The 27,540-nt window shown below is 43.4% G+C and overlaps 2 protein-coding genes across 3 annotated transcripts; one reads left to right on the forward strand and one right to left on the reverse strand.

Moving 5' to 3' along the window:
- Positions 1-763: 763 nt before the first annotated feature.
- On the forward strand, positions 764-22,135 carry xrn1 (5'-3' exoribonuclease 1). Of its 2 annotated transcripts, none has more exons than XM_078098870.1 (41): positions 764-1,037; positions 2,051-2,283; positions 2,636-2,733; positions 4,181-4,290; positions 4,377-4,487; positions 4,572-4,657; positions 4,776-4,863; positions 4,952-5,120; positions 5,334-5,401; positions 5,994-6,131; positions 6,302-6,447; positions 7,680-7,769; positions 8,322-8,478; positions 8,557-8,676; positions 8,755-8,924; positions 9,729-9,846; positions 9,960-10,055; positions 10,260-10,363; positions 10,728-10,862; positions 11,090-11,252; positions 12,393-12,506; positions 12,692-12,790; positions 12,872-12,987; positions 13,211-13,357; positions 13,748-13,837; positions 14,010-14,145; positions 14,240-14,296; positions 14,934-15,066; positions 15,157-15,226; positions 15,402-15,591; positions 15,681-15,770; positions 15,860-15,931; positions 16,230-16,274; positions 16,400-16,480; positions 17,074-17,211; positions 17,753-17,879; positions 17,952-18,124; positions 18,656-18,772; positions 19,446-19,551; positions 19,632-19,810; positions 20,208-22,135. In XM_078098870.1, the coding sequence occupies exons 1-41, from the start codon at positions 963-965 to the stop codon at positions 20,550-20,552; spliced, it is 5,100 nt and encodes a 1,699-aa protein (XP_077954996.1). In that variant the 5' UTR covers positions 764-962; the 3' UTR covers positions 20,553-22,135. The 2 variants fall into 2 exon arrangements, with proteins under 2 accessions (XP_077954996.1, XP_077954997.1); XM_078098871.1 differs by having other exon boundaries at positions 17,955-18,124.
- Positions 22,136-23,133: 998 nt separating this feature from the next.
- Positions 23,134-27,506, reverse strand: toe1 (target of EGR1, exonuclease). Its single transcript, XM_040170776.2, has 8 exons — positions 27,117-27,506; positions 26,805-26,845; positions 26,632-26,728; positions 26,349-26,507; positions 25,501-25,614; positions 25,062-25,210; positions 24,326-24,488; positions 23,134-24,186 (listed from the first exon to the last, which is right to left on the reverse strand). The coding sequence occupies exons 1-8, from the start codon at positions 27,228-27,230 to the stop codon at positions 23,380-23,382; spliced, it is 1,644 nt and encodes a 547-aa protein (XP_040026710.2). The 5' UTR covers positions 27,231-27,506; the 3' UTR covers positions 23,134-23,379.
- Positions 27,507-27,540: the final 34 nt, after the last annotated feature.

Consider the following 27,540-nt stretch of genomic DNA (forward strand, 5'->3'; position numbering starts at 1 on the left):
TCAGATAGTGTACGGGACCACCAATGGATCATGGACAGCAACTCTCATGTAGCTTAAGGCATTCATCTGCAATGGCACACCAAACTGTTAAAAAATAACGACCTCACCAATCAAGTTTTGTCTTTACAGCAGAAATTAAAGTAGTCCACCACATACTCAAGGTTAAAACGTCGACATTTAGAATTCAACAGGTGATCGATGTTGCCCACATTGCCATGGAGAGGATTCTGGTAAACACCACCAAGACCTTCTTATTTTATGATAAATGAGTGAGGTGTTTTGTATTTGTATAACAATAAATTATTTCTAAACAGTTTTGTCCCGTTTGGTCTTTTTTTTTTAAACTATTAATTTGAAAAAATAAGATTGTTTAATTAGTATATTTGTATGACTGAGTTGTGTTAATCATTGATGTTAATAATAATGATAATAAAAATCGCAGAATATCCAGTTGTAACCGAACAGTATGAAGTATGTCTATCTCTGTGTGGTTATAATGTAGCAGCCTGGTATTTTCATGTGAGAGGCTGTGCCTGAGCCAACTACAGTCTCTTAACAGTAAGGTGTATTCAAGAAAAGTATTGAGAAAAAGCAACGTTATCTGAAAAGTTTTAATGTTGAAGACTTACTAACTGGTGGTTTTCTATTAAAACTTGTTTTTCTTTACTATTTGTTTTCATTCTCATTTGTGTTCTGATAAAGGTTAAACTGTAGCGAGGGCGTAATGAAAAGAAAAGACGGAACTAAAGTGCTCACAGAGCAGCGGCGGAGGGGTTTGGTAGACGGACCACGGGCAATTAGCCTGTTGGCATCCGCCGGAAACAACCGGACTCCAGTCAAAGCAAGTCTTATGTTACCCAACGAAACCTTGGTTGTCTTTAGTTACCCACATAGCTGAACGCCTCCTTTCAGATTTCACTGTTTATTGATTTCATCCAGCGGTTAAGTCCTTCGTGGTGACGATGGGAGTACCGAAATTTTACCGATGGATTTCGGAGCGCTATCCGTGTCTCAGTGAAGTTGTCAAGGAACATCAGGTAGGAAACCAATGAGGAATATCGTTAGCTTTGCGAGCCTCTGTTGCCAATAGCCGCTTCGTTAGCTTAGCTAGCTATTGGCTAAGTTTACGGTTCGCGGGCCGTGGGATTTTTATTTCGCGTTAGTTAGTTTAGCAATGTTTTTGTTTGGGGAGCACAGTGCTGTGGCCAACCATTTCTGATTAACGTTAGCTTACATCATTCAGCGTAATTACACACAATATAGCATAACGTTACGTTATATAACGTGTACACGTAACGCTAGCGTCATTTAATGTTAGCTAAGTTACCAAATTACAATAATAACTACTATTTTTACTATTTTTCTTGTGTCTAACGTAGCTAATTGTTATCGTTAGTTAACTTGCGTGTCATGTTACACAGGGAGACGTAAATGGGATTAAAGATGACCCCTTGGGTCAGTTTTTGTATTTTGTTTGCCTAGAACATTCTGAAAAACAAGAAACCATTTGTAGTCCGCTTAAATTAAGTTTACCAACGTTTCACTGGCCAGATATAACCTTAACGTTTGTATAGCGGTTGAAGCCAACGGTACTTTACAGCCGCCTTTCTTTAAAACAAAATGTGGGTTGTAAAATGTAGCAATTGTATGTGCATGAGTTATTACAGAGAGGGAAGTTAGTTATTAGGTCACTCTAGCGGCTCTGGAGTGCACTTTAGTGACCTAGTGTTTCAGTGCTCGAGCAGTTGTTTCATCAGCTGGACGCTGCGTGCGTGTCCCTCTAATTACGTAACCCAGCTTCGACACATTTGTTAAGACCGTAAAGAGGTTAACATAGAAGCATTGTATTGAATGACAAATTATATGGGAAATGATGTTTTAGGTTTAGATTGGCTGGAATACCTCCGGTGATGAAAGATGAGTTGGACCTTTCATTTGTGACTATGACTGTGACTATTTTTTTATATCCGGGATCCCCAGATACATGAACAAAATGAGATTGCTAACAATTTATTATACATCTTTATTTCATTTTTCTTTCTCTATTCAGATTCCAGAATTTGACAATCTCTATCTGGACATGAACGGGATCATCCACCAGTGTTCCCACCCGAACGACGAGGATGTCCACTTCCGCATTTCCGAGGAGAAAATCTTTGCCGATATCTTCCATTACCTGGAGGTTCTCTTCAGGATCATCAAGCCTCGCAAGGTCTTCTTCATGGCGGTGGACGGCGTGGCGCCGAGGGCAAAGATGAACCAGCAGAGAGGACGAAGATTTAGGTAGAGGGGAATTTAAGAGAAGCCAAACGCAGGCAAAATACTCGTCCGTTTGTTGTGTATGGTGATGCCCATAGTAGGTCAACACTAGTCATCAGTTTTTTTTTGTTTTTTTTTCCAATGATCAAATAAAGAAGGGGTATCCATGTCCGCTCCTTGACGTTGACTCTTTGGTATACCACTGGGGAACATTCTCTTATTTAGTTACCTGATCAAGACGATAACTCGTATAATATATATATATATAATATACAAGATTTTTTTTCTTCTCAATATTGCAACATTTGTGTTGGTTAAGAGGGAAGAAACCAGACTTCAGACTGTGACCTGTTCTCTTTCCTATCGGTGTGTTTAGATCGGCCAAAGAAGCAGAGGACAAGATAAAAAAAGCTCTGGATAAAGGAGAGGTGCTTCCCACAGAGGCTCGCTTCGACTCCAACTGTATCACTCCTGGTAGGAAAGGCTTGGATGCATTACACAAAATGAATAATACACCACACCTTGGGAAATTTGTTTTTCATGTTTGTCTTTGACCCGTCATGCCAGGCTCAGCCATAACGTATAATACCCAGGTCTGTTCTACATTAACAGGAAGTCTTTTTCAAAATCTATATAAGATCCAATGTTGCTTTTCTAAATACATTCGTTATAACTAGAGTTTAAGAATTGTGAAAGAGTTTCCTCTTGAGTCTTTCTCTCTCCCTCTGACACTAAAGGCTGGCGCATGCGTCTGCGTATTTACGCACTGTCGTGTTGACGCACTTGTTTCAATTTATAGTTCAAAACGGAGTGCGTGTGTTGCAGAGCAAATCACCGCCAGAAGAATAGGTGGAGTAACGTGTTTTTGTTGAAGACGACCTAGAGAGTCACGTCTTTGTGTGTGGAAGCCGTTTGCGGAGATCTCTCTCCATGAATCAGAGGCCATCCGCGGGTCCTTATAGTCTGCCAATGGCGGCTTGTAGAAGTGGTTATATTTACGGGTTTATTTCGACAAAAGCTCTTCAATCTGATCCGTTCTCTCCTAAACATTCTTTGTTTTAATAATGGCGGTATTGTGCTATGAAACCGGAAATGTGAGACTCCGCAAAGGATGTAGTTAGCAGACCAATCGCAGCCTTGTGCGCTGCGGGAGGCTTGCGTCGCTTTTGACGCAAGTCTAGAAAAATGGGTCGACGCACGCAAGGAGGTGTGAAAAGGCACGCAAGGGGGTCTTGCGTCTGTGTGTCCTTGCGTCGCTCTGAAAACGCAGAAGCATAAACTAGGCTTAACCCTTTGATCCGAACCAAATAGCACTAACAAAGGGTGCAATGGAGTTCATGCTCTTCTTTTATTGGCACATATCCTGATATCTTTTCTACGGAATCAGTTTCAGGAGAGGAAACCACTTTTGATTGGTAGATCGTTAACTGAGACGCAGTTGGATTAATAGCTTTCACACCAGCCAAGACATTTATGTTCTGGAGAGAATTCAAAAATGTAGTCCGAAATAAATCCTGGCCCAGCTCACAGAGGCAACAAACTTTACGAGAGGACTAAATGTTCTTCATTAACACGCCACTCGGTCCCACAGTACAAAATGTTCTTTTTGGAGAGCGGGGGACACCCAGCAATTCTGTGTGAAGGGGTTGAGGTGCGTTAAACCTCTCCATCAAGACATGTACACAATGCTAACAAAGCAGATGCACAGATTGCAATCGATTGCAAAAGCTTTTTTGTATCAATTTTTCATTCACATGAATCTTCAAAATGGATTGTTAAATAACTAGAATTGTCTCCAACTCTCTGGAAATAACAAAAGTCACATCAAGTCCCTAGTCAATTGCAACATTGTGGCACTTTTGCAAGCTTCATGTGTTCAACTCGGTCCATTATGTTTTTCTTTAAATGTTCCTCCCTGCAGGCACCGACTTCATGGCCCGACTCCAGGAGCAGCTCAAGTATTTTGTCCACAACAAACTCTCCACTGACAAGCTGTGGCAGAACGTCAACGTATACCTGTCCGGTCACGAGGTGCGCTGACCGCTGCTCACTTCCCTTGAATCCATCCCAGCTTCTGGTATCTCTTCGTTCTACCTTTCCACTTCTCCTCCCCACAGACTCCTGGTGAGGGGGAACACAAGATCATGGAGTTCATTCGCTCAGAGAACACAAAGGCGACTCACGACCCCAACACCCGGCACTGCCTCTACGGCCTGGATGCCGACTTGGTAGGTTGGGCTTTGTGTGCCCTCAGATGAGGGTGTGTGTGTCGTTGGCTCAAACCCTCCATGTGGTTTCCTCCTCTGTCTTAGATCATGCTGGGTTTGACCAGCCACGAGCCAAATTTCTCCCTGCTCAGAGAAGAGGTCCGCTTCGGAGGAAAGAAAAACCAGAAAAGGTTCCCTTTTGCTCAACTTTTTAAGTCTTTTTTTAAATTTCATGTTTTATATTTTTTGTTCGGTCATGTCATGTTCCACCAATTTCATCTCTTTTCTATGAATGTGTTTGTCTTTCAGGATATCTGCTCCAGAAGAGACAACCTTCCACCTGCTTCACTTGTCTCTGATGAGGGAGTACATCGACTATGAGTTCTCTGAGCTCAGGGTGAGACACACACATCAATATGAACATTGCTGCTAATGCCTGGGATGATTTAAATGAATTCTGATTTTTTCATTTAAATTTTTTGCAGAACCAGATTGGTTCTGATTATGATTTGGAGAGAATAATAGACGACTGGATCTTAATGGGCTTCCTGGTGGGAAATGATTTCATCCCTCACCTCCCCCACCTTCACATCAGTCACGATGCTTTGCCGTTACTGTACAAGACCTACATCAGGGCCCTGCCCACCATGGGAGGTGAGAGAGGCACAGCATAGCATCCCACCTATTTTAAGTTTAAACGTTGTCAAGGATGTTTATCGTGGTCTTTCCGTTGTATTTCCAAAGTCGGTCGTCTCCTGTGTTTACTTTGGTCTAATAGTTTTTACATATCTCTTATAGCATAGAAACATGATCTGCTATTATGATGCATGTTTCGTAAAAAACCCAAACTGTCCTGTTTTCTGACAGGTTACCTGAATGAGAACGGCCACCTGAACCTGAGAAACTTTGAGCAATACATAGAGAAGCTTGCTGAGGTGAGACAACATGAACTAATATTCATTCCCTTTAGCTCTGAATGATGCTTTATAATGCATTTACCAAGGGAGGTCAACTGTACATGTACAGTTACATGTTTAACATCCTTGTTATTGTTATATATGTAATGTAAAACTCTAAACTACTGTGCAAAAACAACTATCTGTGATCCAACTGGATTCTCATTTCCTCATTGCCTACTACTAAGTTATGGGAGGGGAAAAAAATCAAGAGAAGTATTGCATAGTATTTCCTTCCAAATCTGCAGGGTTGTTTTCAGTCCACAGCTCTTCCTCACTATACAACTGCTAGCTATTTAAAAAAATAAGAAACGGTTGGCAAAACTCCCAGGACTGCATTTAGTTTTTGTGCTTTTCACCGTACATGGAGTCTTCATTTACTTGGTGGCAGAGAGAACTGCGTACAGACACAAAAGCTTCGAGCGAACCTGAATTCAGACGTGTCATTATTGTACAGCCATTACATTACCATCATTTGAGTAGCTTGTTAGCTATGACATGATGGCATATATTGGAGAGACCACCATGAATGGTTGTGCCCCCCCCCCCCCCCCCCCCCATCTTCTTCCAGTTTGACCGGGAACATTTCAGTGATATCTTTGTGGACCTGAAGTGGTTTGAGAGCAAAGTTGGTAACAAGTATCTGAACGAGGCAGCCGGACTGGCAGCTGAAAAGGAAGCTGCCAGAAAAGACACCGTCAAGAAAGAGGTTTGGTCTTATCTTAAAATGTCATTCTCACACACACGTATGTTTGTAGACATACATTCATACATCTAGTCACAAAGGAGGAGGGCTGTAACAGAAATGAAAACCCTAACATTCATGCATTCATTTTTGTCATGTCGCGTATCCTTGAGTAATAACTTGTGTGTGTGTAGGAATCTACCTCAGAAAGAGTGATTGGAGAAGGAAAAGGAGCGGGAGGCGACGATGAGGAAGAGGAGGATGATATGTTTGAAACTGAGTTCCGACAGTACAAGCGCACCTACTACATGACCAAGATGGGCGTCGATGTGGTGTCTGAGTGAGTGTATAGACAAACATACTTGGAGTACATAGAAAAACGAGACGTACCACAGGAGGCGGGGCTCCCTGATGTTTGAGGTGATCACATTAAGGGCCTGCTGTCTATAGAGGAATAATACATCTGGGACATCAGATCATAACACTGCCATTGAGCTTGTGAACAAATTGTGGCCAAAACACCTGTCGGGTTTGAACATAGTGACCTTTTTTTTGCCTCCAAAACATGATTTCATTTCATGATGTTCATGAAACATGCAGATGGTTGCTCTGAGCACAACAAATAACAGATGAGTCCCACTGTTTTTATCCACTTTTAACTTAATATTTGGTATGTCCACCGTTTGCAGCAATTACAGAAGCACAACTCTCCGGCATAGTGTCAATATATTTCCTGAGAACTTCCACACTAATGTTATCCCATTTCTTCTGCAACTCAAGCCAAAGGCTTTCCTTTGAAAGTACAAAACATCTGTCCAGTTTATTTTCCAACTCGCCCCAAATTTGCTCGATGGGGTTGTGGTCCAGACTTTGAGGGGTCCAGTCCTTCATTTTCAATGTTCCAGCAGATTCCTTCTGTCGCAGGTAGTTCCGGCAATAGTTAGAAGAATGTTTAGTGTCATTGTCCTCTTGGAAAATAAATCCAGGCCGAGTAAGACGACTCCCAGATGGTACTCCGGGCCTCACCAGAATGTTGGGGTATACTTTCTTGTCCATGATGCCGTTAATTTTCACTAAGTTACCTGTTCCTGAGGCTGAAATGGCACCCACACCACAATACCGCCTCCATGTTTAACCATTGGAGACCCTTTTTTATATCCTCCCTCCGTTGAACATACATTCTTCGCTCGTTGCCAAAATGTTCAAACATTTCTTGTGTTCTTTTGCAAATGTCAGGCGTTTCACTCTATTTTTCTTTGTAGATATTTCATTCATTATTATTAGTATATTAATGGGCAATTCAACAAAAATGGGTGCACCTTGGGAGAGTGATCTTATTACATTAAAGATCTCAGTTTTGTTGTATGTTAAAATAAGTTCTGGCAGGTGCTTGTGTTTATTCACGCTCAGCAGGTCAGCAAAAGTGTATTGAAAAAAAATAAAATAATGGAAATGTAATTGCAATTTTTATGTCCATTTAAAACAATGTAAATCCATTTTTTATAGAATGCTTCATGCTTATACGTCAACTTGCGTGTCAAAAATGATCCGAAAATATTCTCTCCTTTGCAGTGAGTTTCTTGCCACGCAGGCCAAGTGTTACGTGGAAGGTATTCAGTGGATTCTTCACTACTATTACCACGGGGTCCAGTCCTGGAGCTGGTAAGCACTACTTCTTCACATGTTACCTTTTCTATTCATTTATTTGGTTTGATTTGTACATTGCCTGAGTACAAATGCCTAATCTCCCTCCACTCATCAATGGCATTATCGGGAACCCTCGCGTCTTCGAGGCAACCGTTGCTGATGTCCATGATGACGTGAAAAAGCATTTCATTTTCAGCACCATCTTCTAATGTTATGCTCTTTGGGGACTCGTAGCTAGAGTTATGGAGTCATAAAGGACAACTCTGATTTGCACTTTACAACATTTATTTTCTCTATTTCAAACATTTCTATGATGATAGGCCATCCCCTCCAATACATCTCACTTTAGTGTCAACACATATTTCCTACAAGAAACTATTATGGATGCTAACCGCTCCTGTGTTCCCTTGTCCGGTAAAAGTATCGCGCATGGATTGAGTCATTTTAACACTAAGTTCAGGAGTGTTGTAAGAACCACATTAGTAAGATCCCTGTACTCGCTTTCCTGTTTCAATTTAAAACCTATTGAATGGAGCACATTTAAATAATGCCTGCATGTCTTTCCAGGTACTACCCCTACCACTACGCCCCCTTCCTGTCTGACATCAGGAACATAGCCGACTTGAAGTTAACCTTTGACCTTGCTAAACCCTTCATGCCCTTCCAGCAGCTATTGGCAGTGCTGCCTGCTGCCAGCATGGAGCTGCTGCCTGAGAGTTACAGGGTAACGCGCGCGCACACGCTCACGCACGTGAAATATAGGATCAATAGCAATGTGATAATCAATTGTTTGATAATACAGCACCTGATGACCAGTGAAGACTCCCCAATCATTGAGTACTACCCTCTGGACTTTAAAACGGACCTCAACGGCAAACAGCAGGAATGGGAGGCTGTAGTTCTTATTCCATTCATAGATGAGGTACACACACACAGAAACACACCTGACAACATTATGTTAAAAGGGCATAATAATATGTGTGTTGTGTTTGTTGAACAGAGGTGTCTACTAGCAGCCATGGAACCCTTTAATGACAAAATGACTAAAGAAGAAAAGGCTAGGAACCGTCACACAGAGTGTGCCGTCTACTCGTACGACCCGGAACAGGACTGCATGTACACCTCCAGCCTACCTCAGCTGTTCCCCGACATCGTCCACTGCCACGTCAGGTAGACACACACACACACACACACACTGTGCCGTCAAGTCATCGCATGATCAGCCACGTAGAGCAACAGTTCTTGCACTGTGAACGTGGCTTTGAGGGAAAAATTAGATTTTCAAAACTGGCCTAGGTAAAGCAGGATATTCTTTTCAGTGCATTTTGGACTACGGACACTCTGGAGTAATTTGACATGTTCGGTTCACACGGGATTAGGAAACAATCTCTTTAATGATACTAGAGATGTACCGAATAGTTACATGCTCAATTTATCTGTGTCAAACTAGAGCATGGTATGTGGTATTCTGTATTCTGATCCTGTCTTAGAAGTTAGTGGTTTAGATCCACTGGTTACTGTGCGTAGGCGTCTCCGACGTGTGTTTTCAAAACATTCGTTGCGGTTTAAAATGTATTTTTGAGGTTCTTTTCAAAAATCTGCAACGTGTGTTTCTTTTTTTTTGTGTCAAATCATTCTACTTTAATCCATATTTGTTGTTTGCAAAACATTTTTAGTGTGGCTCCTAACGCACACACTAACGTTGTATTCATTCAATAAAGTTGATCTCATAATAAAAGAATAATAATCCCATAAACCAATATTTTAAAATTTCATTTATCACCAGAAACCAGGGTGGAGTAAAAGCCGATGTGGCAAGAGTTTAGTATTTTTGCTCCATCTCATTCGTCGTGTTGCAAGTTCAGCAAATTTTGTTTGTGCACACAGACGAGCTAAAGAAAGCCAGCGTGTCCCGTCATTGCACGTGCAGCCAGGTGTTGACTGCAGGTCGGCTGTGTGCTTTGTGCGTTACAGGAAAACGGACATCCCCATGGACGCGTGGCACGTAGCGCTGGACCACGTCAGCAGACGCTTTGACCGCTCATCTCTGTACTTCTGTGGCTTCCCCACACTGCAACACATCAAACACAAGGTGTGTGTGTGTGTGTGCCGTTTATTCATTGTACACTGCTATGCAGTACAATCATTCAAACACTGTCCTTGTCTCTGTGTCGCTCTCTTCTTCTTCGGTTCAATCCCCTCTAGTTTTTCAAGAAGAAGAGCGGGGTGGTCGTTTTCCAGCAGAGCAGCAGAGGGGAGAACATGATGCTGAATATCCTCCCCGGCCAAGAAGGAGAGCCGGTGAGCTCTTGTTTGATTGTTTCTTCTGGTGAAAGAGTAAGAGATAAAGAGATATTCGCTGAACCCAACTTTATACTGACCAAGTATTCATTCATTTTTAGAATCTTAGCTCAGTTGTCAGTTTGTTGTTTATCAAATGGTGGTTTGTTCGCATATTGGCTGTTTAGGTCAAGAAAAAAGTGATTTCCCTCTCCGTCTCTTTAGGTGTGTGATAACGTTGCTGAACAAGTACTGGGGAGGTCGGTGTTCGTCAACTGGCCGCATCTAGAGGAAGCTCGCATCATTGCAGTGTCTGATGGAGACGTCAAGTAAGATTTAGCACCCAGCCAATAATGTCAAGAATGATCTGTCTAATGGAAGTGCATTTTGGATTTGTATAAGCTGGCGTGCATCTACACAGATATCAATTCTCTTTATGTGACGTTTTTGCCACATCCTTTGGTAGCATCCCTGTAATGTTATGGCATGCCCTTTTTCAGTCATTAACAACTCAAATGAACAGATTATGTAGATTGCAATAAGACACACCCCCACCGGCTGGCGCCAAATTCTACTGAAAGTGTCGTTAAAAAAACCCGCTGGTGAAACTGTGGCTACTTTCCCTGAATGTACCGTCCGCTGGCACAGACTTTAACGAGTCAACCGAGTGACATTTCTTTTCCTGTTCTGCAGGTTTTGTCTGGAGGAACCCCCCGGTGTGCAAAGAGTGTATGACCGGTCCTCCACTCCCCCCCCCACCAAAGTCAACTGCCTGTCTGACAAAGAGCAGAAGGACTGGGTGAAGGACGTGCAGGGAGTCACCGAGCAGTAAGTCTCCACGAACAACCAGCGCACCTTTTAAATGTTGTGTAACAGACAAACTGCGGCTATGGCGCCTTTTTAAAGTATTTGTACGGTTGCGCACTAGACCGTTAAGCCCAACAACAACAACAACAACATTATTTGATGTTTCTTAAGACCCGTTTTTTTCTGAGAGCCAAGTGGATTTTATCTCTCCGTTCTTATTTCACGTGTGTGATATTTCCTCATCTTAGTTTTGTGAAGAGGAAAGGCATCGTGGTGAATGAAACGTCGGTGGTTTTGTACGGCCAGTTGCTGTCGGGAAGGAAATACATCCCTAAAGCCAACGGTGTGGTGGAACTGGAGAAACAGTGGGCCAAGCAGGTCCTCCCTTTTGCCTTCCAGACTGTGGTTAAGGTACACTCACACACACACAGATACAAGTCAACGGGGCCTGTGACCAGTGAAGCACCATAAATCCAGTATCTTTGTATTAGTGAAGTGTTGTAGTCTGAGTGACTCTGTAGCAGCACCAGGGACCTGTACCATGTGATGCTATGTTGTGGTGTTTTGCAAGAAAATCGTTCCACAACTCAAGAGTTCCCAGGTCATGTGATGGAAAATAAAAGTCGGGAGACCTTGCAAAATATCCAATAGATGTGCACAAAATACTTTTATTATACTAGTATTTTGTTTAATTAAATTAAATTTTAATTTTAATTTTAAAAATTTGCGTAATCTAAACGTCACCAAAGCCTTATTTTTCACCAAACTGGGTTGAAACCAAAAATCCACTCTATAGTCACTGTTTGTTTATTCACATTATAGTTGTAGCCAACTGTTTTGACGTGGCCAAACTTAAAATAAATATATTTACTTTTACCGAAACCTAGAATCTAGAAGCCTTCACGGCTTTTCCCTTAATTTAGAAGTTCTTCAGTCTGATTATAAAAATATAAAAATCAAGTGCCACAGATCTCGCCACATACATCTTGATAATAACTTGTATATACATTATACCTTTTTTAAACCGGTATAAAAATAGTAAAAATGATGAAGCAATAAATAACAAATAACACATTTCAAGAATAAAAGAGGACCTCACATAAAATCCAGCCTTAAAAGTTGTTTTTTAATAAATGGATTTCAAAGACACTGCTGATTCTACAGCAGGTGTTCCGAAGAGATGCTTTAAAAAGTGTTAAAAAAAGCTGAATTAATGTTGTGAATCAGTAAAATCTTAAAAGGGGGATTACAGTAATGGAGAAAAGCAAGAACGACTTACTCTAAGTAAGCAAGTGAGAGGAAGGACCTGAAAACTTCCTTTGATATTTTTCACTTTACATTTTCTCAAGAAGGTTAAGTTAAATTAAATTACGTTGTTATGGATTGATATTCATTGTAGATATATAACATATTTAAAGATGCCCTTGTCACTGGCTGTATGAGTTTAGTTTTATATGCCAGTTAATATAGAGACACAACAAGATGACATATTTTATTTCAATCCTTACATCTTGAAAATTAACATGAAAATGTCTGCCTTTGTCTTCTCAGGACATCGAGGCCTTCTACTCATCTCTGACCTGCTTCAAGAGCTTAGATGAGCTCTTTCCTCCGGCCACCACCGTCTTCATGGTGGGGAACCCTTACTACGGGGCCGTGGGCGAGGTATGTGACCACGCTGCAGTCACAGCATTCTCATAATAAGTGATATACAAACAGAAGGTACTCTCGCTCCTGTAATAACCTAACTTGGATGTGATGAGCTGCTCCGATCATCCGGCCACATTTCACAAGTTTCTGTCGCAGAAACGTCTCCTCCTGGAAACACTGTCTCATGAATTGCTCAACAGGTGCAAGACTCAAGTGACGTCATTAAAGAGGGCCGGGTCAGAGTGGTCTTCAACGTGCCGCACGAGCCCCAGCTGGAGCCCCTGATCCAGAATCAGCACGTAAGAGACGCGGCGTCCCGTTACTCACTGGAGAAAGGGTGTCTGTTTGTGCCTGACGTAGTGTGTTTCTCTCGTTTGTAGAAGTACTGTGTGAAGTACAGTCCCGGATACGTTCTGGCATCTCGCCTCGGCATCACCAGCTACCTCGTGTCCCGCTTCTCAGGAAGCATCTTCATCGGCAGAGGCTCTAAGAAGATGTGAGTGCTTCAAGCTGGGATCCACAGCATTTATTTACCTTTGGCTATTCTTTATTTCATTTTCAGATGCACGGATTAATTCATTTTCATGGTCTATTTGATGGTCTACTGACCAGACAGAAACCTGAAGAGTTTATATTTATATGTCTGACAAATGTCTAATGATGAATTAAGCTTTTAGAATTTGGGTCAGAACTTAACCCCCTCCTCTCATTGTCTGCAGCCCCTGTGGGGAGCAAAAAGCTAATGTTGGCCTCAACCTGAAGTTCAACAAGAAGAACGAGGAGGTGCCTGGGTACACAAAGAGGACCGAGAAGGAATGGCTTTACTCTTCTGCTGTGGAAGAATTGCTGGCGGAATATCTTGATCGGTAATCAAAACCAAAAGAACCGGGAGAACCTTAAGGTTTCTAGTAGTGTGGTTTCGTGAGGTAAAACAAGAGAGCATATAAAACTGCTTCAGTTCCAAGATGAACAGGTTTTCCAATTACATGTTTTTCCCTGGAGGCGGGCCGACCCCCATCTACTGTAGGTCATCCACCCACTATGGATATGTTCATCAAACACACACTTTAAAACATTCCAGCTGGGAGACCTGGAGCCTCGGGTTGGATGGATGCGGTAGCAGCAGTCAGGCTTTACTGAAGCACTTTGAAGTCCTTGTTTTAACTTCTCACATTCCTAAACAGGCAAACAATGTTCGTTTAATGCACTTTTTCAACATTTAAAAAAATGTTTTTTTCTTTTCTGTTCTTTTCTAGATTTTCTGAAGTATTCGACTTGGTGTCCAGAAACAGTCATGATGATGTTTTCTATGAAGATGACATCTGGTCTGGAGAGGACCAGAATAGGTAATACATACACACACACACTATTTTATCTCCTTGGGTTTGGGGTTACATAATGACATAAATTGCTGGGTGACCAATCAAGCTAAGAAAAATCAACATATTTGTCGGCCCTGTCTGATAAAAAAAAGTTGTGCTTTCTGATGATTTCTTAATACTGACCGACACCCCACAGTGCGGAGAAGGTCGCCGAGATCACCTCGTGGTTGAAAAGTCACCCGGTGAGCTCCGTCGGCCGGACGTCGTGTGACCTCCAGGTGCTGGACTCTGCCATTGTGGAGCGGATCGAGGAGGCGGTGGAGAAAGCCAAGGTGACACTGACACACGACCCGACGGGCTGTAACCCCGGCAAGCCTCAACTCGCTAACGATGATCCACATCATCCTCTCTCCATCACTCTCTTAGGTGAAGAAGAGCACCAAGAAAGTCCGTGTTACAGTCAAGCCTCACCTCCTCTTCAGGGTGAGTGCTTTTTACCTGATGCTTTGTAGGTCTTCTATGTATCGTATGTTTGTATTGGTACCTTTGCCTGGTGGCATGCTTGGAAATGTTCACTGGACTTTTTTTTTTTCTCCATCTTTGACTCATGAAAACTAACGTAAATTGGATTGTGGTGTTGTGGCTTCATGAGTATGTCAAAAGAACTACATGAGAATTTGCCCCTCTTTTTATTTTATTTTTTTAGGTTCACACCGGAAAAGTGCACTAACAAGTGAAACATGATCATTTAGGACAAGAGATGTTACATCAATTGTTATTGTGGTTATTTCTATTTGGGTTAAGGACCTTGTATTGAAGGCCATGTATCACAAATTACGAACCCCATAAAGAGGATTAACAGGCACACAAAGTCTGCTCATTAGTCATGAATACCACACAACGAAGAGCAGCATATACTTTGGCATTGTTGTCTGGCGCCATCCAGAGGAAATGTGACCACCTTGTAACGTCTTCCACTCTAACAAGCCCGTCTCCACTGTATCGAGAAGAGTGTGTGTTTATTTTAGTGAAAGCAACAATGACTCCAATGAATTGATGATCGGAAGTCCTTGTTGAGCCCTCCATATATACTTACTTGTGTGTGTGTTTGTGTGTTAAGCCCTTGGAGCAGCAGCAGGGAGTTGTTCCAGACCCGGATTCAGAGTATCGCCTGTTCGACAGGGTCATCAACACCAGGGAGAGCTTCACCGTCCCACTGGGACTCCGCGGAACTGTCATCGGCATCAAAGGAGGTGAGGATTTTTCCATCTTGTCCACGATGTAAAGGAGAAAATGTGTATAATTGTCACACTTTTCCATCGTGTGCATCTTTGTGCCTCCAGCGGACCGCGAGGCAGAGGTTCTCTATGAGGTGCTCTTTGACGAAGAATTTGCTGGCGGTCTCAACATCAGGTAAGCGCACCTGCAGGGGGATTATTGTGGGTCTTGAAACCTTATTACTGCTTCACTCCCGACGGGGCAGAGTGTAGGAAACAAAACGCTAGCAGATAACACATTTGTTATACAGGAAAAGCCTTTCGCTACACAACAGAACAACATCTGACCCTCACATGCCACTCCTCTTCAGGTGTACCTCACCTCGCTGTTACCGACTCCCTCCCTGCGCGCTTATCAACCTTTCCCACGGCGCCCGGACGGATCAGACCTCCCACAAACTCACAGCCATCGTCAAACCTCAGCCGGCTGCCATCTTCAGCTCCCAGCGGCAGCAGGCCGGCCTGAACCACTCTCCTCGTTCCCCCTTCACGCCCACACAGGTGAGGGCGCAGCCCCGCCCCACACTGACACACAGGGCATTTTGTTGTTCTCCCTCATATTTTCCTTCTCTACTCCTCATCACATGTAGCATAACAACAAACACAGTGGGGGGAAGGCGGCCTCCCAGGGCAACAGGAACTCTCCCGCTAAGGGTCCCATGCAGAAACCGCAGACCAAGGTAAGCCTTTGAGTGTGAGCCTATTTGAACCATGTCACAAATATACGCATTTTCTCATGTTGTTTCTGTCGCTCTCTCCACTTCTCCAGGAGTACAGCAACGTGTGGCAATCTCTGCAGAACTCCGGTCCTCCTCTCAAGCCTCCAGCTCAATGGCAAAACGTACGTCTGTTTCTTAAATACAAATCAAGAGGAAGGACTAACTAACTCTTTGTCAAGTATTTCATTTATTATGTTGATTATCAAGGTTTGTCATTTGCTACATGAGATAATTTTGACAAAGGTAGTGACAGATGTGCAAAGTACAGTTGTGCTGATGAACAAGTAATTCCGAACCTCTCTCTCGCAATTTTTCATGTACAGACCGTCTTCCAGCTACTTGTTGAAACACTCTTAAAGATGTCGCTGTGCGTGTCAAAGCTTAAATGAATAAAACAACCTTGTGTGTGTCCAACTCCAGGAAGAGTTTACCCAACAGGGAAGGAACCAGCAGTCCAACAAATCCGTAAGTATACATAAAAAAACATCTATACAGGCTGCATGTGGGTACCTTTGGGTTTGTGTACACTGGATGCTGATGTGTTATATTTCCATGTGTGTTAATAATGTTTCTGTGTGTGCACTTTGCAGGCCCCAGCTGCTGCCATCAGACTGTTGAAGAAGAACGAAGATGGCAACACCCTTTTCCCTCCACAAAACACAGCCAATAAGGTACACACCCTTTAACCTCCTTCTCCCTGCTGGTCAATCATGGATCTGGATATGGATCTTGTAAGGATCTCCAGGAGGATTATCATCTCATCCTGTGGCTTAATCCTCAAATCGTATGTGTACACCATAGTTATAAAATGTTAGATGTGACGTCACATGCTATATGGCGGCCATCTCACCTGGGTCCACTTTTATAGACTTGACTTGAACTTGATTAACATACCGTGAAAGAAAGCCGGTCTTGAATGAGAAACCAAGTCCTGAATTTAGATTTGTATTGCTCAAATCATGATGATAAATCCAGTCTTCTTTTAATATGTGAAAACCTTCCTTCACTTAATATAGAAATCCCAAATAGATTATATATTGTGAACTACAGACGACAATACATTTATGTCACAAATTGGGTTTTGATGTGATTATGATGAGAAGTTGAAGAGTGCTCTGCTAACTCGTTAAAAGCGGTTTGATTGTAAACACACCCAGATAAAATGGCGGCCAGTCATCCTGTGACTTGTGGCATTATGTCGCAGCCACTGTTTGCTATATACATGTTAGTCTATTGGCTCCCTCTTCACATATTTTTCTTCAAGGCTTCAACGGAGTTTGAGGACCTGATAGCCAGTCTGAACATCTCCAAGGGGAGCCAGCAGGCCCCAACGCCTCCTGCTCCCCCACAAGCACCCACCAGCCAATCAGACGGCCCGTTGTCTCCCCAGTCCTTCGCCATGGTGAGTTCCGCAGACAAAGACCTGCTTAGGATCACTGTGGGCTTCTTAGTAGTGCACAAGTATGGTAGACAAATATTGTGTCATGTCAATTTCAAATGTTTCGTCAACTGAAAGCAGACGTGTGGTTGGGTGTACGTGTGCTTGCTGGACAGTAGATTACACTCCCTAAATATATGTTTAAATGAGGGAACCATTAATAGCCCAAAATGTAGAAAAAGTGCTGTTTGTTCAAACCTCTTCATAAATGTACGCTACAAGGTCAAAAGCTTCTTTCTACTCTTTTTTTTTTTTTTTTTAATGTTTAAATCTGAATTGTTAGTTTTGAACTTTTTAACAGTCAACCAAAACAAAACCTGACTAATAATTATAATATAATAATAGTAGAATAATGTTCCTCAAAATGAATGAATCCTCCATAATGAATCCTCTTCCAGCCGTCACCGTTCACCAGTAGTAATGTCACAGGTGCAGATACGTCGTTGCATTAATGACAATATGGTGAGAATACTGAACTGGAGTTGTTTTTGGTCCGTTTTGGCAGAAAGGAACCCTGATGCTGAAGGAGATGCTAAAGATTGACGGAGCTGGAACAGGAAGTCCGGCCTCCCAGGAGGCAGCCGTCGGCGGAGGCCAGCAGCACAACCGGCGCCGGTCGTCCAAGAAACTCGGTAAGTCACTAATTCCCACACCATGTGTTGGTTTCCAACTTGAGCCGTGTTTTATTTCGGTGTCATTTCCAGCAGCCAATATGAACGCCCCCCACAGTGACGCGGCTGCAGCGGCTTCCCCCTCATTGGCCGGCTCTGCCAACTTGTCCAACGCCGTGCTGACCAGCAAGGTGGCAGAGCTGGCGTGTGTTTGTGCTGGGTTGGGAATGGCTCCACCGGATTTCAGCTACATAGGCAGCAGACAGGTTGGTTGCGTGTGTGTGTGTGTGTTGCACCAAACTCCATAATATCCTAGGTGCCCATTCATGGCGGCGTGCTCAGAGCTCTTTATCAACTCACACCTTCTCAAAACTCCTTTTTATTGCCGACTCAAACCGCTCTAAATCGTCTCCCGATCCGTAGGACAGACACACGGGGGGAAAACATTCATACATCATAAATCTATGAAAAAGCTAACAAAACTGCACACGGCGGATCTTCCCTTCACTGTCGCGGTTATTCTCTACCTTTTTAAAAAAAAAAATATATATATATATATATATATGGCATCAACCTCCTATTTACACAAGTATTCTCGACTCAAAACCTAAATAAATATGCCAGTTTGGCAAGACTGAGACGCACACAGCCGCTGCAGAGCATAAACAAAAAGGAGTGTATCTTAAGTTTGAAGTGTAAATAATAAGAAAGTGTGGCTCCATGAAGGGTCCACATCTGCACTCTTCTACAGAAACAGAGCAGTTTTTGTATCTTTTATCCCCCCCCTTCCTCCACAGGGCCAGGCGGTGGTGTGTCAGGTGAAGCTGTCCAACGGGTTGATGGTTCACGGTCCGCAGTGCCAATCAGAAAATGAAGCCAAGGAGAAAGCTGCCTTCTTTGCCCTCCAAAGACTGGTAGGACCCACAGACATGCACGCTCGCACATGCACACACGCTCACACGTGCGCACACACTCACACAGACATGCACTCACAGACAGCAGTGGTAATGGCTGTGACAGCGTGTCTTTGTAATGGTTAGTGGGTGTGAAAGCAGAACCATCTGCTTTCACACCCACTACACGAAACAAATCAGGAAGAAGACTATTTGGTACTAAAAATAAAATAAGAAAAATGATTTCATTTGAATGTTTCTGAATTGTGTAATTCTGTCTCCCAGAGGACAGATAATTTCTGGGACATGTAACCTTCTAGAGATGGGGGGGCTTTCTTCATCGTGGTTCATAAATCAGAGCTTTCACCTAATGATGACTAAGTCATGAATACTCGTTCTACTAAGTATCCACTAAATAAATTTGTGCCGGTTCATGAGTGGGCGTCTAAAGTTATTGTCTAATTACCCCTGCAAAACCTTTTTTTATTCGTATATCATACACATAACTATTTAGTGTAGTCGTGTTTTATTTTACGTTGATATTTTAAAACAAACAAGGAAACAAACAATATCAACAATTACAGATTATCACTCATTCATACATTTCTAAAGGGATTCTGAGTGAACATAACTCGTTATTATAGTCCAGATCTTCAATGAAAGCATATCTGTGTGTCCTCTTGCTGTCCCGTAGAACTCAGTGGGATCTGGCTTCTCCCTCCCACCTCCTCTATTCCCAGGAATGAGTCAGATACGGCCCCCACCCTTAGGACCCATGACGCCCGTCTTCAACCAGCAAGGTCAGGTTTCCTCCACTTGCCCATCAGAGGAAAAAGGCTTCCTAATATCTCTTGTCTTACAACAATCTACCTCCCCGCAGGCGGCATGCTGTTGCCTCCCCAGGGGTTTGGCCCTGGCCCGCTGTGGAGAATGCCGCTGCCTCCTCACCACCCCCAGAACCAGCCGTTCTACGGCCCAGCCGGAACCTTCCCCGGGGCCGCCCGTCCGCAGCCCGCTACAGCGCCTATCGGCTCACATAACCAGTTCATTCCGTTACAGGTGGGAGGAATAACTCGTATTGGCAGAACTCATTTGTTAAAATAGCTTGCTGTATGTGTATTATATGTGAGCTGTTCCATCTCAAGTACATTTATTTTCAAGACGTGCTTAAAAAAAATATTAGCAGCGCACAGTTGCACCTCTGAATGTCACATTTGGCCCAAACAGCCAATCGAATCAGGGAAAGAAGCTGCCACTGATTTCCTGTTTTGGCATCGGTGGATGTATTGGGGTTAGCTGGCTGTTAGCATTGAGGAATCCATGGAGTAGGTAGAGTGTGTTTCGGGAAATTAATGAGCGAGAGAGATCGCTATAGAAACGCATCTCTGATTCAACGGCCCTTAACGTCGTGTTCATGGTAACCCACCATTTTCCTTCTGTCCTCCGGCCCAAACAGGTGACGAAGAAGCGAGTCTCTACGAGCAAAAAAGGCCAGGACACCCGAGAGTTCTACAGCGCCGCCCACACAGTATCCAGGAACCAGACACAGAAGGCCCAGCACCAGCCGCTGGCTCCGGTTGACCCCCATGGCGCTAAACACAACCAGCCACACCAGTACTCCGCCAACAGCAACCAAACCCCGGGCAGTCCTGGCTCAGTGGGCGCTGCTTCCACAACAGCTGCCCTGCACACGCCCCCTCGGCAAAACGTGCCAGTGACAGGCCACACCCCCGGCTCCTCCTCCAAGAGGAAGCACAGGAAGCTGGCTGTCAACTTTGAGGCTGCTAAAGTCTCTGAGTGATGGTGTGTGTGTGTGTGTGTGTGTGTGTGTGTGTGTGTGTTGTTTTTAAGCTGCTGTTTTAAAGCCTAACTGCATCTCTGATTGAAAAGTTGCGGATTAAATTTTCTTTAATATGTTGTGACCATAAGTAACTCAGTTCACTTTGACTCCAAACACCAGATTAAAGTATCAGACGACACAACGAGTCGTCGAGGGGACATGGCCATCAAAGTGTTACGTTGCCTACAAGGCGCTGGTGTGTTTGCAAGAGTGGGGTGCATTCTGGGATGGAAGAGATGGCGCTTATCAATGAAGGCCAGTTTTCTGTGTTTGGAGTCTCTGCTGTTGCCTTAGTTTCTGATGGATGGAGCTCCCTCCGTCCCACTGCGGGTGTGCGGTGGAGCTTAGATCGATGGGTCCTGGCTCCTTTCTCTGCAACAGAGACTACTTCCTGCTTCAGCTAGTTTGGCCTCATGCGATGTTGCGTTTAGTTTTTGTCTGTGGGTCGGTGTATCAATTATGCATAAAATGGGGCCTTCTATCATGGCTGTGCTCGTAAAAACTGCTCCGTTTGTAGAAGAGAAACGTGCTTTGTGGTTTGGATCAGTGGTGTCATCATGCCAGCGTTATTTTAATGTCACCTTTGGTTTGTTCTCCCCCTCATTTCGCATCATGCTCGATGGCTTTGTCTTTCCTTCAGACTTTCAATGCCTCGTAGTGGATTTTCTGTACACTTTTCTGTTTTTTTTTTTATGGTTTGATGACTTAATAAATGAAATGCCACCGCTGCACATATTGCAGAATTATCACATGGAAAATAATACACACACACACACACTACATGCACTGATGTTGTTTTTCACCGGCACATGGACTCCAGAACTACCTGAAGTGTTGAAATTTTATAAACTGGAGCTTGTGAGGGAGTCCTTTATCTTTTAATTGTGTTGTCGTTTACGAACTCGATGAGTTCTGCCGTACTTATGGGAAAGAATTCCTATGCAGCTGATCTTTGATGACCTTTAACCTCAAGTCATAGCTCTAAGGCGCTGCCACTAGATTAGTTATTTTCTATCTAAGTTGAGAGCAATATAACGGTGCCATGTGATGGGGACTGATATATTCCAGACGGACAGAAGGTGGCGGGTGAGCGCGACTTGTCAGACATGCAGGCGTCAGCGTTTTGGATGATTTTCTAAAGCTGCTCTGCTCATTTTGAAATTCTCTGCTTTATTGCACATCTGTGTACATCTTTACACACGCATGTAGAATTGATACATTTTACGTTTTCTTTTCTGACCTAGGTTTTATGGATTTCCCTTTTATGGTGTTTGTGTGTTTTGTGTGTCGGCAGCGGTTGTGACTAGTCAAGTGTCTTTAGCTTGTCCTTGTTTTAAAGAAACTGCATCTTTTTAACATGAGCATCTTTTAAAAATGTTTGGAAATTCAAGCACACCTGTTGGATATAGTTTTTCTTTTTTTTTGGAGGAGGGGGGGCTACATGAAACAAATTAGATAATTCTCAATATGAAGACAAAATGACTTGCTGTTTTGATCCAGGAATGTGCTGTACATATCCATTTAATAAAGTCAATTTTTTGTTACAGCGTGGTTGCTTCTTTATGACCGCACACACGTAGAATAATAAGTGCCGGTGGATTCTGAATGCATGTCTTCAGTCTGTACAGTATTAACAGCGCTTCACTCTTTCCATACTTTACAGGCTGATTCCAAAGTGGTTTGAATTCCATTTTTCCCTCAAAATTCTACACATATGCTCCCGTAATGACAAACCCAACCTGAGAAGAATTGGAGAAATATAGCATCATACCCCAAAAGATTTGAGGCTGTAAAACAAAGTGTTTATACATCAGTTAATTTCTTCTACATGCTCCTTTTGGGGTATTGTGTAGAATTTGTGAACAGTTGTTGCAGTGCTGCTTTCGGACTTATTTTTATGAGATGCATTATTGAATTGTTAATGTTCATGGGGCTATCGTTTTTTTGACCGGTTCTTCTCGACTGTTTGCAAATATTCATATTCATGTAATATTTAGCAAAGTTTTATAGATCATTCTTTCCGCCTTTAACAGATAATGGTGCTTTGACTTACATGGAATTTGTTTTGTGTCTTTTGTCCAAGAGACCATACAATGACATTTTCTAACTTTTTGAAATTTAAACTGGCTCAAGTACATTAGCGTTACTTTTAAAGGACTTTCTGTGATCATTTGACTTTTTTTTCATGACTTCTGGTTTTGGCATTGATTTGTTTTCGCCATACCATTCATTTTTTTTGTATTTTACCACCAGTTTCTAAATACACATTCATATTATAACTATTTAATACAATAGGACATGAGTTATTCAACATAATATCCTATTTTTAGAATTCTAATTAACCTGTATTTTAAAATAATGACTTTTCTCTGGACCCTTTTAGGACTATATGGTCCGTATGTATCTACAGTTCTTCGTATTGGTTGTAGCAATGGGTTTTTTTCTTGAAAACATTTTTATGATGTAATTACTGATGATCCGTGACAGTGATTGGCCACCGGTGAACATTATTTGACTTTTCAAATAACTTGTGACATATGAATTGTTCTTAACGAGCATCAGTTTATTAAACAACATCTAATTTGTCTCAGGAATTCTTGCTGTACTGTCATAGCAAAACTAATCAACAAACTGAACATTACACCTGATTTAGCTAAACCTCACGGTGACCGAGGAAAAGAGTCAATGGGATTCATCCTGCGGGCATCACAAATGTAGTAAATGATACAATTCACGAAATCGATGAAATATTTATGACTGATCCTGCACATGTGTAAACTATAATACACTACAGAGCCCAAACCGCCTTCATCTTCTGGATGTGGACCTTGGACGACCTGGCGAAAGTGCTTTTAACCACGTTGAGAGGAGCTGCCTTTCCGCTGAGGTAGACCTTATTGAGACATGTAGGAAGCCACGCCTCCTCCTGCTGCTGCTGCTTCTCCTTGTCCACCACTTCCTGCTGCTGCTTCTCCTTGTCCACCACTTCCTGCTGCTGCTTCTCCTTGTCCACCACTTCCTGCTGCTGCTCCTTCTCTACAGGTCCCACTCCGTCCTTCTTGATCATGGTGCATGAGTGGGCAAAGATGTATCCCGTCATGTAGGCATCGAAGCCGGCGCGGTGCGTTCCCGGGTCAGCCTTGGAAGTGTTGGTGTTAGCTTGTTGGTTGCTAAGCGCCCCCGTCTCTCTGGCTTCCTCTCGGCTCTCCTTTGTGTTGCTTGTTGCTGTGTTCGTCTCGCCATCGGTCGGCGCTTCAGCTGCTGCAGGGTTTTTGTGGTCAGGGTTGTTCTCAGAGACTTGGTTCCCCTCATCGTCCGCTTTCATGTCGCCGTCTTCCTTCTGAGAGTTGTCTCTTTCAGGGCCCAGCGCGGCTGGTGCGTCTCCTGAGTCCAACTCCATGTGGGGGATTTTGTGGTCAGGAGCACCGTCACAGACGGCGCCGCCGTTCTCTGCCTCACCCCGACCTCTCTTCTTGTTTCTGATCCGCTTCTTCTTCTTCTTCTTGTCCCCCGCGCCCTTCTCGTCCTGGAGGATGATCAGGTCGGTGTCGTGGGATGACGGACACTGGGCTCCGTTTGGGCACCAGCCAAACGCCTGGGAGACAAACGGACATCTGATTAAAAAGACGTCTAATTCACACGCAGGACGGGTCTGAACTGAAACCGTTTCATAAACTTTTTTTTCGACTTTAGACTCAGTGAAGCTGATCTCAAATAAAAAGGTTTTCACTCACAGAGAAGCGCTCGCAGATGTCCGTCTGTCCCTCAGCAGAGGACACATCTTGACACGTTCTGTAGTCCACATAGCTGGACAAGTGACCTGCGTACTGACAGAACTCGACGTGTACGTGCGGCACGGCGCCTCCAGAGGTCACGATGCGACTGTTGTCCAGCTTACTGGAAGGAAGAGGAGACCACGGGGGGCAAGTCATTCTTACTAGGGCTGTCAAAAGTGACGTTTGAATATTCGCTTTAAAAAAAAATCTCTCAACAATAAACAAATGCAGAGTGATGATCAAGAGTTTTGTGCAAGAAATTTAAGGTTGCGATTCTTGTCCCAAAGATGTCAGGCTTCATTCCTTCAGTTACTGAAGGTTTTACAGTACCGACATTGAACGATCCGAGCGAGCTGTGCTGTAAACACAGAACTTTTCCTTGGCATGAAACGGCAAATAATCCAACCCGTGCATTGCATTTTATTCATGCAATATAGTCAGTACAGGTGCTAACTAATTGCTCCCCGGGCAAAAATGTGAAAAAGCCATGGGTTTAAAGTGTAATGTAAGTCGCTTCGGATAAAAGCGTCTGCTAAATGACCTGTAATGTAATGTAATAATATTCTAATATAGAATATTCATTGACAGCCCTAATTCTTACACTCCCAATATCCACACAAATGAGTCCTGATATGGATCTTCTGTTAGAACAACAAGTGTGTGTTTATAGTCAATATCTATTAACCATACTCACCATTTCTTGAAGGCATACTCCAGATAGGAGGCGGGAAGCCGGAGCTCAAATTCGGTGACGTACTTGGTGTCGTAGATTCCAGCAGGAAACATCTCGGAAAGGTCGGCGGTGAAGGTCGCCAAGCGATCGGGCAGATTCGCGTAAAAACTCTGGCAGAAGATATTGCAGTAAGATAATTATTAATAAGAGCTGTGTGCTGTGAAAGAGGTATGAATGAAAGTTGGTCATTCATTTCATCAGTGATTAATCTGATGTTAATCTGTCCTTGATTGTTTCCTCTATTAACATAAAAATCACATCGGCATTTAAACAATGATGTAAACTGAAGTTAAGCAGTGAATCCTTAAACTGGGGGAGCAGGAACCAGAAAAACATCTTTGAAATGAAACCCATTAGAAGAGAGAAGTGATGAAGGTGAGCAGCAAACAAGTGGTGGTACCTGGTACAGGAAGGCCATGTCGATGAGGCCGTTGTGGAGCACCAGGGCCTTCCTGGCTCGCAGCACCTCTGTGAACAAGGCCCGCATGTGGACCCCCTGCTCCTCTGAGGTCCCCTGAAGGACAACCCAAGGGCCAGAAATCAAATGTCATCACCTGAGGGGGTGATGGGAACTCTGGGAGTGCCCAGTTCTGTCGATTAATGTCATGCCCTCAATATGTGTATCAGCATCTTGGCTTCTAACTTAATGGATACACACCAATTTTGCGTTGTTCTGCCTGACGTGGCAGGTTGCTATGGAACGTACCCTAGCAGCAGGCACATTTTGTTGCTTGCGTGATATATTTTTGAATTAGTTGGCCCTTTATTTACCTGCCACTAAGCAACCGTGACTAAACACAGTCCAACGTTTTGTGAGAGATGCTCAAAGTGTAAAGGACTGTAGCCTGTGCAGACAGTTTATCCTGAATGCACTGCATCATTCTCTGAAACTCCAGAGGGCGAACAAAGTCAGAATGACGAGGGGTTGTAAGTATCTAATCTTCTAGCTCATATTCATAGACTACTTATTGCCTCAGTACAAGCCCTGTAAACAAAGAGGTGTCATAAGCATTACAATGTCACAAAAGGTTGAATATTCTGTAAACTATTTGGTTTGGCTGCGCATCGGCCCAAACAACACCCCAAAACTGTTAAGATTATTGGACAAAAAATTACAGCCTCTCGTACCTTATGTATGTGGGCGCATACGTCCCGGCTAACAAACCAATCAGATGGCTTGATTTCAAATGACTGATTTATATAAGAGAAGTAGCAGGACAACAAAGAACAGCATGTGAGTGTCATCACCTTGCCATTGCCCTTGAGGTAAGGGATTCCACTGGCGTACTGCTTGTTAAAGTCAAAGCCGTGCTGGACCAGGAACTTGACTGACTGGGGCTCTATCATGTACTCCTCTGAACACAGCAGGGTGAGGTTGTACACCTGGACCAGGTATGTGTGCGCAGCCTGGGGGAAGGAAGAGGCACACGATACGTGACATGATGACATGTGATGACGATGAGGGAGACGGATCATCAGATGAATATAAACATAGCTTGGTGCATTTAGAGAAGCCATCGTCTTATGGCACCTTGTCGTCTAGCTTCTTGTAACAGGCGATTCCAAGTGAGAGGATGGAGCGAGAGCGAGCAGCGCTGCATATGGCTTTGTATCGGTCCTCTATGGATCTGAAACATGACAGAGAGGCTCGATGAGTGGGAGTCAGGAGGAGGTGCAGAAGGGAGGACAGAGGGGTTTACTTACTCGGCCAGCAAGGACTTCCTGTCTCCAAGACCACTTAGCTCCTACACAACATGTAGAAACAAGTCGTGTGACATTACAAAAACAAACAGACTGTCAGACGATGACACACGTGACCTAGGTTGTAAGTGACCTTCCATCAGGACTGTTCTGATAGTTTTCTAATTATATTGTAAGATGATATTTTGCGTCAGGAACAATGGAAACAACAGGGTCAAACTATGGTTTTTGAAACTACATAATTCCACCCACTTAAGGGTCGAATTTAACTCAGTTAGTTACACGCTGGTTGGACGGACACACACTGGCACTTACCGTGTCCAGCGCAAGGAAGGAAGCCGTTTTAATGGCCACCACCATGGCGGGCCAAAGCTCTCTGAAGTTATCATTCTGGACATCAATAACGGGGACGACCAGTGAAGACACCATGTTTGTCTCAACTTTAGTAAATGAGCGTAAACGGCTTATTCTCGCCTGAATAGTTCTCTGCAATTTACGTTAACGTCGGTTCTCTTGAATTTAGCTAGCTTCATTTGATACCTTTCCAGGGGGCTGCTCTGTGTACCGCTCTGTATTGATGCTTGCTTGTTATATCATATTAATTTTTCGATTACCGCAGTTTAATGATTTTAAACAATATCGGGTCGACAGCGAATGGCGCTCCAGTCCACAGTAAACATTTCAACGTGGTTCCCGCGGTCCTCTGAACATAAACCTATGGTAGTCGATATTTCGCCTG

Source organism: Gasterosteus aculeatus, chromosome 3, assembly GCF_964276395.1.
Source record: "Gasterosteus aculeatus chromosome 3, fGasAcu3.hap1.1, whole genome shotgun sequence".
NCBI lineage: Eukaryota > Metazoa > Chordata > Actinopteri > Perciformes > Gasterosteidae > Gasterosteus > Gasterosteus aculeatus.